Source organism: Podarcis pityusensis (assembly GCF_964106645.2).
Source record: "Podarcis pityusensis genome assembly, chromosome: 11".
NCBI classification, from domain to species: domain Eukaryota; kingdom Metazoa; phylum Chordata; class Lepidosauria; order Squamata; family Lacertidae; genus Podarcis; species Podarcis pityusensis.
In genome coordinates, this window is record NC_138036.1 from 9,127,312 (window position 1) to 9,140,768 (window position 13,457).

The window sequence follows — 13,457 nt, forward strand, 5'->3', positions numbered from 1 at the left end:
TTTTGTCTTTGGAGATTTTACCAAGGGTTTGCTAGCGCTCTGATCGCATACTGCTAAGCCTATCACTGGAGTTCTAAGGACTAGGTTCTTTTACTATTAAATGACACCTTTGTTTCTTAGTATGATAAGTTATCTGGCCTTTTTCTTTCTGTACTGGTGTGTAAATGCAGAATCCATCTATAATCATCTGGCTGCAGCAGTGAATTAGGCTCACATTATGCGGTTCCATTAACGGCAAAGATTAAAGTTGCAACTTCAGACACATGCCGGAGTTTGCGTCAGAATGGAGTTTGAATGCAGTCATCTTTTAAAGCAAGGAAAGCAAGAACACATGATGCTAAAAGTGACAGGATATTGGGTTTTACCTCTTCTTAAGAATTCTGTTTGTAGAGCAAAATAAGCCATCATCCTTAGTTTAAAATGAAAAGCCAACAAAAATCTCATTTTGTGTAATACGTGGGATTATCCACGTTGTGTTTTGATCAGGAAAACAGAAGCTATTTAGTCCAACCAACCCAACTTCTAACTTGCATTTATATTTTTAAAAACCCCTTATTTAAAAATATATATATGGAGCAACAATACATAAAAGGGGAATGTTTTAATCCTTGGTGCTCTTTTAGGATTTGCCCAGAATCCCTTTCTGGAATAATTTTCTTCTATCCTATTATTCTCCATATACTTGGGTAGGATTTAGGAGAAAAGATTTAAAATGCAAAGACAGGATTATTTGTGTGTGTTTGCTCTTTCTCTCCTCTTTTATAAGCCGTTCTGATTTAAGAAGTGGTTTGGCCTACCAAACCAAGGCAGCGTTTCAGATATTTTCTCCAACTAGCCTTGTGGCATCTGTGTTTCCTTCTCTCTCCCTCTGTCAGCCAGAGCCCATGGCAGAAAACAAAACAAGTGCAGCCTTTTATTTTATTAACTCTGTACCCTCAATTCTCTGAATGGATCATAAGATCATAATGACATAATATGAGTAAGGGAACACAATCATTCACTACAGTTCAACTGCATCAAAGCCAAAAATGTACAGCATTTGGCTCTATTCCAGCCCGTGCTTGGAAGTTGCCATTTGTTTAGGCAGGGGTCAGCAAACTTTTTTTAGCAGGGGGCCGGTCCACTGTCCCTCAGACCTTGCGGGGGGCTGGACTATATTTTTTTGCGGGGGGGATGAACGAATTCCTATGCCCCACAAATAACCCAGAGATGCATTTTAAACAAAAAGACACATTCTACTCATGTAAAAACATGCTGGTTCCCGGACTGTCCACGGGCCAGATTGAGAAGGCGATTGGGCCGGATCTGGCCCCCAGGCCTTAGTTTGCCTACCCATGGTTTAGTGTTTTTAAAATATATCTGCTGTGAAAGCAAATGAAGCCTGAACCCCGGTAAAAGGACTTCATGTGTTTGAAGTTAATACCTTTGTTTTGGGTAAAAACTGATTTATCTAAACGGCCTGCAGTGAACGGAATAATTGTAAATATAGGTTAAAGAGGAATGTGCAGGAAGAACATAGCAATGCAGTTCATCATATGAACTTGGAGGTTTTTAAGCAGAGGTTGGACGGGCATCTGTCATGTATCATGCATAAGATCTGTGTGTACCTGGTGTTGCTGTCCTCCCGCTCCAAAATTTGAGTTCTACAAGCCCCATGGAAAAGAACAGGAAGTAAGAACGTAAAAAGAGCTGGATCAGTCCAAGGGCCCATCTAGCCCAGCATACTGTTCTCACAGTGGCCAGTCAGATGCCTAAGGGACCTGAGTGCAACTTACTTTATTTGGTGATCACTTGTAGCCGAGTAAGATTGTCTTCCATGAACACAGTCTTAACAGTGCATCTGTAAGTGACTGTGGAGGCCACTTCTGGATCTACACGTCCTTCTGCAGTGGGGACATAGGTTTCCGGGCAGGAGTTGATCACAGTGAGGGTTTGCCAAGTGTGCCTTGCTCTTAGCACGTTCCTCCCTTTCGTCCTGAGTTCGAATGTCCTCAAAGCCCATGAAACCTTTGGTAAAGGCTGTTCTCCAATTGGAGTGCTCACCGGCCAGTGTTTCCCAGTTGTCGGTATTTATACTACATTTTAAAAGATTTTCCTTGAGTCTTTGAACCTCTTTTGTTGACCACCAGCATTACGCTTTCCATTTTTAAGTTCGGAGTAGAGTAGTTGGTTTGGAAGACGATCATCAGGCATCTGAACAACATGACCAGTCCAACAAAGTTCATGTTGAAGAATCTTCGCTTCATCACTGGTGATCTTTGCTTCTTTCAGTACACTGGCATTAGTTCGCCTGTCTTCCCAAGTGATGTGTAAAATTTTTCGGAGACACCATTGATGGAATCTTTCGAGGAGTTGGAGATGGTGTTTATAAATGGTCCATGTTTCACAGTGCTTGTGATCCCCAGCAGCTGAAGGTGCACAAGAGCATGGCAGTGGGGAGATTTGTCCCTCCTGACTTGAGCTGTCTCTCCCTCCCTCCCCTTTTCTTTTTGGACAGGTGTTATTTGAACTTGCCCGCTACCACGCCCCCTCCACAATCTTCCTGGATGAGCTGGAGTCCGTCATGAGCCAACGAGGAACAGCCCCAGGGTAACAAACGTTTAAGTGGGGGATACCTCTTTGCCGACTGTTTTCCGTAAGGCAGATCCTCTTCCTGAACAGCTTAGAAAAACCTTGCTAACTGCAAGAAAAATCCATTTTCCCTACTGTATATCTCGCTCTTCCACTTCTGACTCTAAACATCCCTACGTTCAAATAAAGGAACAAACACAGTATGTTTGGAAAGCCAAATCTGTTTGTGCCAGTAGGTCTGTGACTTAAGCTACTTAGCCTTCCCCCTGGGTTAAGCGTGTCTGGGTCTGGTCTGGGTCTGCCTGAATGGGAGGCTACCTAGTATACTCTTGTTCTGAGCTCCCAAATCTGGAATATAAGAGTAATCAGCAAGTATGTGAGCTTATGTCAAGGGTGGGGAACCTGAGGCCCAAGTCCAGATGAAAACCTCTAGGTCTCTTTATCCAGCTCTTAGGGTTCTCCCTGGGCCTTGCCCTTCTCCAGCCCTGGTCTGTGGCCCTGCAGATGATGGTGCAATGTAGCTTCCATCAGTCCCAGCCAGCATGGCCAATGGCCAGGAATTATGGGAGTTGTAGTCCCACAGTGTCTGAAGGACTAAAGGTTCCACATCCTTCTTTTAATCCACCCACCTGCTTTTACATCCCAGCCAGCGTCCATCTGTACAGTCATTCTCCCTCTGAGCCAGGTTCAAGGTCTCTGCATTAATCTACAAATCCCTGAGCAATTTAGGGTACCTTAAGGACTGCCCAGGTCAGGGTTTCCCAAACTTGGGTCTCCAGATGTTTTTCGGACTACAACTCCCATCATCCCTAGGTAGCAGGACCAGTGGTCAGGGATGATGGGATTTGTAGTCCAAAAACAGCTGGACATCTAAGTTTGGGAAACGCTGGCCTAGACCCTTTTATCCTAGCTCAATTACTGAGAAGTGGTTATTTTCCATGTTGACAAGGCTCATTGGGCATCAAAATGGAGCCTTTAGTGTGTCGTCGACCCAGTATTGTGGAATACTCTTCCAGTAGTGAATCAGCAGGTGCCTTCTGTTCCAACCTTTAAACATCTGCTGAAAATCCTTCTATCCCACCAGGCTTCTTAAGGCAATTCAGAATTCATCTCTCCATAATAGTTGCTTGACGGCCTTGGGTTTAAATTTTTTATGTACTTTTATTATATACAAATGCTGTTGTAAAAGGTTTTGTTATTCTCGATGATGTAGTGGTAGATAAATATTTTTATAAATAAATGATAAAGTAACTTCCACCATCAAGCACATTCCAAGCAGAGCAAAAGATCTCGCCAAGGAAACCTGTAAAATTGGCTGTCGCCCAGTTGCAGAATGCAGACTTTGCCTGTACCGAAGAATGACAAAATCTGCGAAGCTCTCCTGCATGTCCCACATTCAGCCAAACGGGAGTAGCGAACGGTTACAGATGTGTTTTTTGTGCTGTTCCCATTTATTTTGGCGGAGCTTTCCCAGGAGAGCTTCTCAGTAGTTTGCACCATAGTTTAACACAAAGATATATAGGATTAGTAAGACACACTGAATCAGACCAGAAGTCCATATTGCCTGGTATTTATTGGGAATGTACAAAGCTTGCATACTGGCACTGAACTATGGCCCGTTTCTGTTCCCTGTAATTATCCAAGCTGATCTAACTTAAGACTTAATAGCCTTCTCACTAAATGCTGGCTTTGGGATCTGCTCAGTGCCTCTTGCATTAATCTGCGTGCAAAGATAAAACTCCAAAGTGTGCATTTCCTTTCGTTTTAGTGCTCTTACATGAGTGGATTCATTGCAGAATTAACTTCTGGGCATTAATCGTCATGAAGTTTGGACATAATGCTTAGGTTTTATCTCATGGAACTTAACCGCCCGCGGAACTGGGGGTTGGGCGAGACAGGGAGATGCAAAACCCATGAATGGGCTTGTGCTTCTGAGCTTGTCCCTGTCTCTGTAACGGCAGTGGTCCGGATGCAGGCCAGGGAATAACATTGACTCCGCCCCTCCCTTTCTCCATCCTCCACATCCTGGTAGCGGTGAACACGAAGGAAGCCGGAGGATGAAAACGGAGTTACTGGTGCAGATGGATGGCTTGGCCCGGTCAGATGATCTTGTCTTTGTTTTAGCGGCTTCCAACCTGCCCTGGTAAGAGATCCGGAGGGTACGCTTTGAATACATTTGCGTGAGCCTCTAAACACAGATAAAGATTTTACTTAGACCCAGAGCAGTAAAAGCCTTGATATTTGGTTAAAGCCTTCAAAGATTAATTGGGAGCTTTTTACTTTGCTCCTGCAGTTCTTGCCGCAGGAGTGCATAATCCTCCGTAAAGGCAGCATATGCCGGCCCAAGCCAGCTGCTAATATTTAAAAAGGGGCTTGATGGCCAAGTTATTTACTATGGCTAAGCTAAAGAAGGGTTTCAGCAAAGAAACGCTTAAGGTGCTTAAAACATCCAGTGCTCAGGAAAGATATGCTCTATAAATAGGCAAGGATGGATTTCATTGGTATTAAAAGGTGACTTTTAAAAGTTTGAGGATAAAACCCTTCAGATTTTTTAATGTCACGTAGATCTAGTGGAGGGGACGCGGGTGGCGCTGTGGGTTAAACCACAGAGCCTAGGACTTGCCGATCAGAAGGCCGGCAGTTCGAATCCCCGCGACGGGGTCAGCTCCCGTTGCTCGGTCCCTGCTCCTGCCAACCTAGCAGTTCGAAAGCACGTCAAAGTGCAAGTAGATCAATAGGTACCACTCCGGTGGGAAGGTAAACGGCATTTCCGTGCGCTGCTCTAGTTCGCCAGAAGCGGCTTAGTCATGCTGGCCACATGACCCGGAAGCTGTATGCTGGCTCCCTCAGCCAGTAAAGCGAGATGAGCGCCACAACCCCAGAGTCGGTCACGACTGGACCTAACGGTCAGGGGTCCCTTTACCTTTACCTTTAGATCTAGTGGAATAGCTGAAAATACGTACTATCCAGATTCTTCTTAGCATATTGGGTGGAAGTCCTGTTGGTGCTGTTGCACTCATGGAAGGCTTTTGATCAGTGCCGGATTTACGTATAAGCTAAACAAGCTATAGCTTAGGGCAGGCATGGGCAAACTTGGCCCTCCGGATGTTTTGGGACTACAATTCCTATCATCCCTGATCACTGGTCCTGTTAGCTAGGGATCATGGGAGTTGTAGTCCCAAAAAACATTTTTGTTTAAGCAGGTCTGTCCTGACATGGGCATGCCTGTTAATATTAATTACTGTTAATACCAATTCTAAACATTTAAAGTGCTTTTTCTTGATAATTTTAATATTTCTTTTAAAACGTTTACAGGTTTTCATATAATCAAGCAGTATGAAAGTTGTTCAATAAGGATAAAAACTCAGCCTAATTACTATTTGGCTTTTAGAAGACATCTGAAGGCAGCCCTGTTTAGGGAAGTTTTTAATGTCTGATGTTTTATTGAATTTTTATATTTTGTTGGAAGCTGCCCAGAGTGGCATGCGATTTATTTATTTATTTAAATAAATTTAAATAAATAAATATGGAAGTGTGAACAGCCTCTGTTGTAAAGCACTGTATGTTGAAGTTCTAAGTTCTGATGGTCTGATCTTAGGTCACTGATAGCCCATCCCTGCATGCAGATTCTTGCTTGATTCTGCCGTCCTCATGTGAGAATCATAGAGTTGGAAAGGGACTCCCAAGGCTCATCTAGTCCCGCCCCCTGCAATCTCCGTTCAAGCATAAAAGTGCACTTGTGGACAAGTCCTGCCCTAACGGAGCCTGAGCCAGTCTGGGACTTGCGATCCCTCTCCACCCTTTCCCATGATTTCCTAGAGATCGCAGCCCACGCTTCAGAAAATGGTGAACGGACCCCTGTAGCCGCAGTCATTCTTCCCCTTCCCCTTTCCTTCTCTAGGGAACTGGATTACGCGATGTTGCGCCGGCTCGAGAAGAGGATCCTGGTGGACCTCCCGAATAAAGAAGCAAGGCAGGCGATGGTCCAGCACTGGCTTCCTTCCGTGAGCAACAGCGGCGGAGTCGAACTGAGGACGGAGCTAGACTACAGCTTGCTCAGTCAGGTGAGGAGAAGCCATCGCTGTCAACGACTGCACCTCACAGGGAGCTTTCACAGAGGGCAAGGCATATACACACAGTGCATCGTAAGTAGACCTGGGCATGTGCCAAGCTGACTCAACAGAAAGGAGGCCCACCGCCCCAAGAGCCATGTTTTGGGGGCCAACCTTGAAGGCACCTGACGCAGTTCCATTTTGGCTCTGAGGTTGTACCTCCTCCCGGCTGGGAGACTGGTCTGGAAACCTCCATGTCTGCTACTTTTGGGTTGTTTGGAATGAGGATCACAAGCAAAGGATAATAATAATACAGTGGTACCTCAGGTTACATACGCTTCAGGTTATATATGCTTCAGGTTACAGACTCCGCTAACCCAGAAATAGTACCTCGGGTTAAGAACTTTGCTTCAGGATGAGAACAGAAATCGTGCTCCGGCGGCGCGGCGGCAGTGGGAGGCCCCATTAGCTAAAGTGGTGCTTCAGGTTAAGAACAGTTTCAGGTTAAGAACAGACCTCCAGAACGCATTAAGTTCTTAACCTGAGGTATAATAATAATAATAATAATAATAATAATAATAATTATTATTATTATTATTATTATTATTTATGCCCTGCCCTTCTGGCTGGGTTTCCCCAGCCACTATGGGAGGCTCCCAACAGAATATTAAAAACACGATAAAACATCAAACATTAAAAACTTCCCTAAACAGGGCTGCCTTCAGATGTCTTCTAAATGTCAGGTAGTTGTTTATCTCTTTGATATCTGGTGGGAGGGCGTTCCACAGGGCGGGTGCCACTACTGAGAAGGCCCTCTGCCTGGTTCCCTGTAACCTCACTTCTCGCAGGGAGGAAACCGCCAGAAGGCCCTCGGCGCTGGATCTCAGTGTCCGGGCTGAAAGATGGGGGTGGAGACGCTCTTTCAGGTATACTGGGCCAAGGCCATTTAGGGTTTTAAAGCTCAGCACCAGCACTTTGAATTGTGCTCAGAAACGTACTGGGATGAAACTGAAGTACCCACCTGGTGGGGCAACTGCCATATGAGAGGCAAAAGAGCTGGGCAAGTAAGAGCAGTGTGTACTGAGGAATGATTGGTCTTCCTTCACTTCAGTAGGGCAGGAATTGTGGGGAAATAATAGTGGGGGGGGGAGCCATATTCTAAATGGACATGCTTGTGGAGGGGCGTTCCCCTGGATCTCAATCACTTTCTGAAACATCCCATGTTCTTTGAAATGCTACATTTGCATTGGAAAGTTCCTGGAGACTGAACTGTGTCTTTCCAATTTACTTATTAGGAGATGGAAGGATACTCTGGTTCCGACATCAAGTTGGTCTGCAAAGAAGCTGCTATGCGCCCCGTGAGAAAAATCTTCACTGCCCTTGAAAATCACCAGCCAGGTACACCTGTGTATTTGTGTTTTTATATTGCAAACCAGCTCTCAGCTCTCACCTGTGCTTCCTAGAAGCTGTCTACATGCAACAGTGGCCACACCCTATGAACAGTTTTGACTGGCTGGTTTGACTCAACCAGGTGAGGGTAGCTGATGGGTCTCAAATTCCTGGTGAGTTAGGGACTTCACCTGCATGCGAGGACAAGTTCTGGTGGATTGAGCGGATGAGACCAAAAGTAGGCCCAACGGTCAAGAAGGCAGTTTCTGCACGTGTTGCAAGGGGAAGTGAGGCGCAGGTGGGGCTTGTCCACATGGGAAGGTAGTCCATCTAGGACAGTGTTTCTCAACCTTGGGTTCCCAGATGTTGTTGGACTACAACTCCCATCATCCCTGACCACTGGTCCTGCTAGCTAGGGATCATGGAGTTGTAGGCCAAAAACATCTGGGAACCCAAGGCTGATCTAGGCGAAGGAAAACTGTGGTTCTAAACCTCACTGCCTTGTAGGACATCTTTGGGAAAAGGAGTGAACCCTACACAAATCTGGAGTGGAGTCCCTAAGACGGTTGGATGGCGCCTCGTACGCCTCCTTCCAGCAACTCCTGCAGTCAAGCTGGTGCCAAATGTCTTGCTCTGCTTTCCTTTGGACCACATCTGCAAGGCCGGGGGGGGGGGGTCTTGTCGCTGCCCAGGCTTTCATGCCAGGGAGGTCACTTCAGTGCTGCTAACGCAGCAGTTTGTTTCCACCCCTGGGGGTGCAACTCCATTGTCTCTCAAGACAGATGGATGCCAACGATATTGTAAACTGTCCTGTGGTCCTCAAATGAAGGGCAGTAGGGAAATTTAATAAAAACAAGTAAGTACAGTCATACCTCGGGTTGAATGTGCTTCAGGTTGAGCGCTTTTGGGTTGTGCTCTGCAGCAACCCAGAAGTAACGGAGTGCGTTACTTCCGGGTTTCGCCGCTCGCGCATGTGCAGACGCTCAAAATGACGCCGCGGAAGCGGCAAAACACAACCTGCACATGCGCAGTCGTGTCTTGCGTTCTATTCAGGGTGCGACCGGGGCTCCAGAACAGATCCTGTTCGCATCCCGAGGTAAATAGGTTTTCTGAGTGTTCAAGGTGCACAGGCACTCACCTGCTATTGCAGAGTGCTGTGCTGAAGAGCCAAGTACTAGCTATCTTCCAGCGACAAACTGCAGTCGGGGCGTTCTATTTCCTGTTATGAAGCGCCCCTAAAAACATCACAACTTTTGATATGATGGCCTGGCACCTCAGAGGGAAGTTTCACTGCTGTCCTGGAGAAACCACAAGAGTCTTCATTACAGCTAGCCAGGCTCTCATGTTCCAAGCAAGCCGAGTTGAAAGGGAAACTGGCCAATTCACTGTCTTCATTACTGGAAATGCTCTGCCCATATCCTGCCATTTATAAATTTAAAAGTGAACGAGGGAGCATCAGACCCTTTCTAGGAGTATTGTCAGTATGTGGTCATCTGTATGTCCCACCTCCCTCCCTCCCAATTACTCATCAGGAAGTTTCAACAGCCCAAGGCTGTTTTGCCAGTGGAGCCCAAAATAAATGGCGATATCTCTTCTCCACCTCACCTGGGCAGCGGAATGAATTTTTCTAGAAGCCTTTATGCAGACATTTTATTTAGTCAAGCTAAATAAGGCTGGCACCATTTTAAAACTTTCAACACCCATTCAGTGTCGAGGAGATAGTTGGGTGTAACAGAAACTATCAATCCTAAATCGTCAGATAGCTAGGAATCTTTTAGATACCTCATCTCTCTCTGCCCAGCAACTTTCCTGGGGACTTCCCCACTTCCTTCTCCCTTGTTCCCTTTTGCTGCTAAAGAGGTGTTGTCACCTCTCCCCACATGCCTCCAACAAACCCCACCCTCACAGAATAAGGACAAGGTATTACTGTATTTTTCGCTGTATAAGACGCACTTTTCCCCTCCTAAAAAGTAAGGGGAAATGTGTGTGCGTCTTATGGAGCAAATGCAGGCGGGAGGCTCTACTCAGCTCTCCCTTATAGAGCCGGGTGGAGCGTGTGTGCGGCTCTTGGGGGCTTTTCCCCCAGGAGGGAGAAGGGCTGCCCTTCTCCTTCCTCGGGGAAAAGCCCCCAAGAGCTGCACACACACTCCATGCACTCTTTAAAGGGAGCACAGCTCTTGGGAGAGCCTTAGCCGCACGCAGCCTCTCCCGGGCAGGGGGATGAAGGCTCCCATTGCTGGGGAGAGGCTGCGCGTGGATAAGCAAGAATCCCGCTGGCTGTCCTGGCTTCTGGGATTCAGAATCCCCCCCCCCCCCCGTTTTCCTCTTCCAAAAACCAGGTGTGTCTTATGGTCTGGTGTGTCTTATAGAGCGAAAAATACGGTACATTCCCCCTCAAGCCCGTCATCTGACCAACTCTATCCCCCACCTCCCGCAGCTTCTTCCATATTCAAGGGGAGACTTGAGTAGTATTTACACCCATTCTTCTTTTGTCAATGTATATGCTATCAACAGGGCGGCTGGGACAATAACATGAACAAATGGTGTGTGTGTGTTTGTTTTGGTCCATGCACTTCTTTCCGCAGACAGCGGGAGCTTACCTGTAATTGAACTGGACACAGTCACCACCGAAGACTTCCTGGATGTGATCACTCACACGAAGCCCTCTGCTAAGAACTTGAGCCAAAAATACACTGAGTGGCAAAAAGAATTTGAGTCCGTCTGAATTCCACCCCCCGGCAAGTCAAGATTACAACCATCCAGAACCCAACGAATTTCTGGGAGCCAGAGACTGAATACTTAACATTAAAACGGATATTATTTTTCCTTTCTAAGAGAAACGGAACAATCCATTCTCAAAGGTGCACACTAATTTTTATTTTTTTTTAAGAACGGAGAGGGGCTTGCTGGTTGTTTGCTGTTGAGCCTCTCCCCTCTCCTGCCTTTACTAATATGCAACAGAAAATATTTTTGCACTGTATTTTATGCCTGAAATCCAATTAATTGTAATATCCTCTTACATCCACCACCAGACATAGACACCTCCCCGCTGACACCTAGGATCCACTGCACACTGACACCACAAGTATTTTGCTGCTGGCGCTCCCCTCTTCAGAGGAACAAGGACAATATTTGCAATACCAAAAGAGGTGGTGGTCAGTTGGACTTCTCAGGGATCCTTGTATTAAAAGCAGCAGGTGTTGAGCAGGACTTGCAACGATGAAGAATAAACTACTGGTCCTCTTTGAGGGATGCATTCTTGGATCCCGTTTCACCCCTTGCCTGAGTTTATTGAGAATCTAAGGTAGACTTTTCAAAGAGTATTTCCCCGTAAGTGAAGGGATCACTTGTGTCTCGGAGCCAAACATGACGCAGCCTTAGAGCTGGATAACCTCCCAACAGTTTTTTAACATTGCAGCTGTGGGAGACGCAGCAGCGAGGAGGGGTGCTTAACCCTGTTTTGCAGGCTGCTTTCCTATGAAAGTTGACAAGTTGACCCATTGCCCTCACAAAAGGTGCTTCTTCCTTTGCCAGGGAAGAGGATAGCAGGGCTGTGGATTTAGCTTCAGTGGGAGACTCAGAAGCTTCCCCTATTCGTGCCTCTCTCCTTTACATCATATGATCTTCTAAAGCTAGACATAGGGCCTTCATGTCAAATTGCCCCTAGGCTGTGGAACCGCTAAACTGATGCGACTGGAACTGCTTTTAATTCGGGATTTTAAATTGTTGTAACCTGCCCTGGGGACCTGCTGATGAAGGGTGGGTAATAACAACAACGTCAGCAAATTTATTGATGATAACTAGGGCTGGGCGATATCTGGCTTTCAACATCGTGATTTATCAACCAGCTAAACATTGCAATATACCAGTACAGTGGTATCTCCGGTTACGAACTTAATCTGTTCTGGAGGTCTGTTCGTAACCGGAAACCACTTGTAACATGAGGCGCGCTTTTGCTAATGGTGCCTCCCACTGCTGCTGCTGCGCCGCCGGAGCGCGACTTCCGCTCGCATCCTGGGGCAAAGTTTGCAATAAGGGGCATCTACTTCCAGGTTGGCGGAGCGCATAACCTGAAGCATTTGTAAGGGGGACAGTACGTAACACGAGGTACCACTGTACATCACGATGTCTGAAATAAGGATAGAGCAATGTAGAGGCATCGCCTGGCTACACAGTTTTCCCCACATTATTTTTGCTGGCGCCTGCTCTTGTGATTCATGGCCCCTTGCGTGAAGCAGGGGAGAGCTGAACCAGCAGAGTTAACGGGCTGCAAGAATCGAGAAAAGCATTGGCTAGCTTCATGGGGTTTGCCACATTGCGATTTCTGCATAGCGCGCACACACACACACACACACACACACACACACTGGTTGTGATATTTTGCCAGGTCAAAAATTATGAAACCAATCTCACAATATGGTGGACCTTTCAGAGACTATACATGATGAACTGCTTTCCATTTAGTGTTTCCCTTGTCTGGTCTGTTCACTGAATGTTCGTCGTTTTTTGTTTGATTTTTCAAGTGGTTATTAGTTTGTATTACTTTAAAATGATGATGGTGATGAATGAATGAATGTATGCTACCTTGAGCCCTGGAAAGATGGCTAATAAGCGCTTTAACGATAGGTCAGTTAAATAAATACCCACAAGTAACTTTAGCTAGGTTAGGGCTACTAAAGTTTATCAAGGAACACCGGGGGGGGGAGGGGTTGAGGCGGGATGGTCAGAAAAATGCAGGAGAAACTTGGTCAGGAAGCAGAGCATGATGAAAGGGATAAGGACGTGTTCACAAGTGCACACACTTGCAAGACTCCTTCTGCTGCTGAATCTGGAGCTCCCCACAGCCACGTTAAAGGGAAGAACCAAAACAAAAGGGGGTCACTCCACTTGTTTTGTACATCTAATCTGTTTTGGCAGGTCAATGCCAGCATTGCTGACATGTTGCATTTCACACCACCTGACTTTCCTTGTCCCAGAATAAAGCATTGTTAAGTTTCTGGGAATGAGTCTGTGTAGTAATAATAATAATAATAATAATAATAATAATAATAAAAAATTATTTATACCCAGCCACTCTGGTTTCCCCAGCCACTCTGGGCTGCTCCCAACCGAATATTAAAAACATCATACAGCATTAAACATTAAAAACTTCCCTAAACAGGGCTGCCTTCAGGTGTCTTTAAAAGTCAGATAGTTGCTTATTGCCTTGACATCTGGTGGGAGAGCGTTCCACAGGGCAGGCGCCACCACCGAGAAGACCCTCTGCCTGGTTCCCTGTAATCTCACTTCTCGCAGTGAGGGAACCACCAGAAGGCCCTCAGCACTGGACCTCAGTGTCCGGGCTGAACGATGGGGGTTCTGATCTTATAGTTCTGACTATAAGGGGAGATAACACAGGACTCTAGCTCAGTCTTTCGGACTGGGACCACAGATAGTGTTTTTAAT

The 13,457-nt window shown here is 46.2% G+C and overlaps 1 protein-coding gene across 3 annotated transcripts in view; it reads left to right on the forward strand.

The window, feature by feature from the left end:
- KATNAL2 (katanin catalytic subunit A1 like 2) overlaps window positions 1-13,009 on the forward strand; it is a 38,400-nt gene extending 25,391 nt beyond the window's left edge. For all 3 annotated transcript variants that reach the window (XM_080973515.1, XM_080973516.1, XM_080973517.1), the window contains 5 exons: window positions 2,498-2,589; window positions 4,604-4,714; window positions 6,473-6,635; window positions 7,919-8,021; window positions 10,598-13,009. In XM_080973515.1, the coding sequence (XP_080829641.1) occupies window positions 2,498-2,589; window positions 4,604-4,714; window positions 6,473-6,635; window positions 7,919-8,021; window positions 10,598-10,737 (609 nt within the window). In that variant the 3' untranslated portion in view covers window positions 10,738-13,009. The remainder of the gene's footprint in view (window positions 1-2,497; window positions 2,590-4,603; window positions 4,715-6,472; window positions 6,636-7,918; window positions 8,022-10,597) is intronic.
- The last annotated feature ends 448 nt before the right edge of the window (window positions 13,010-13,457 follow it).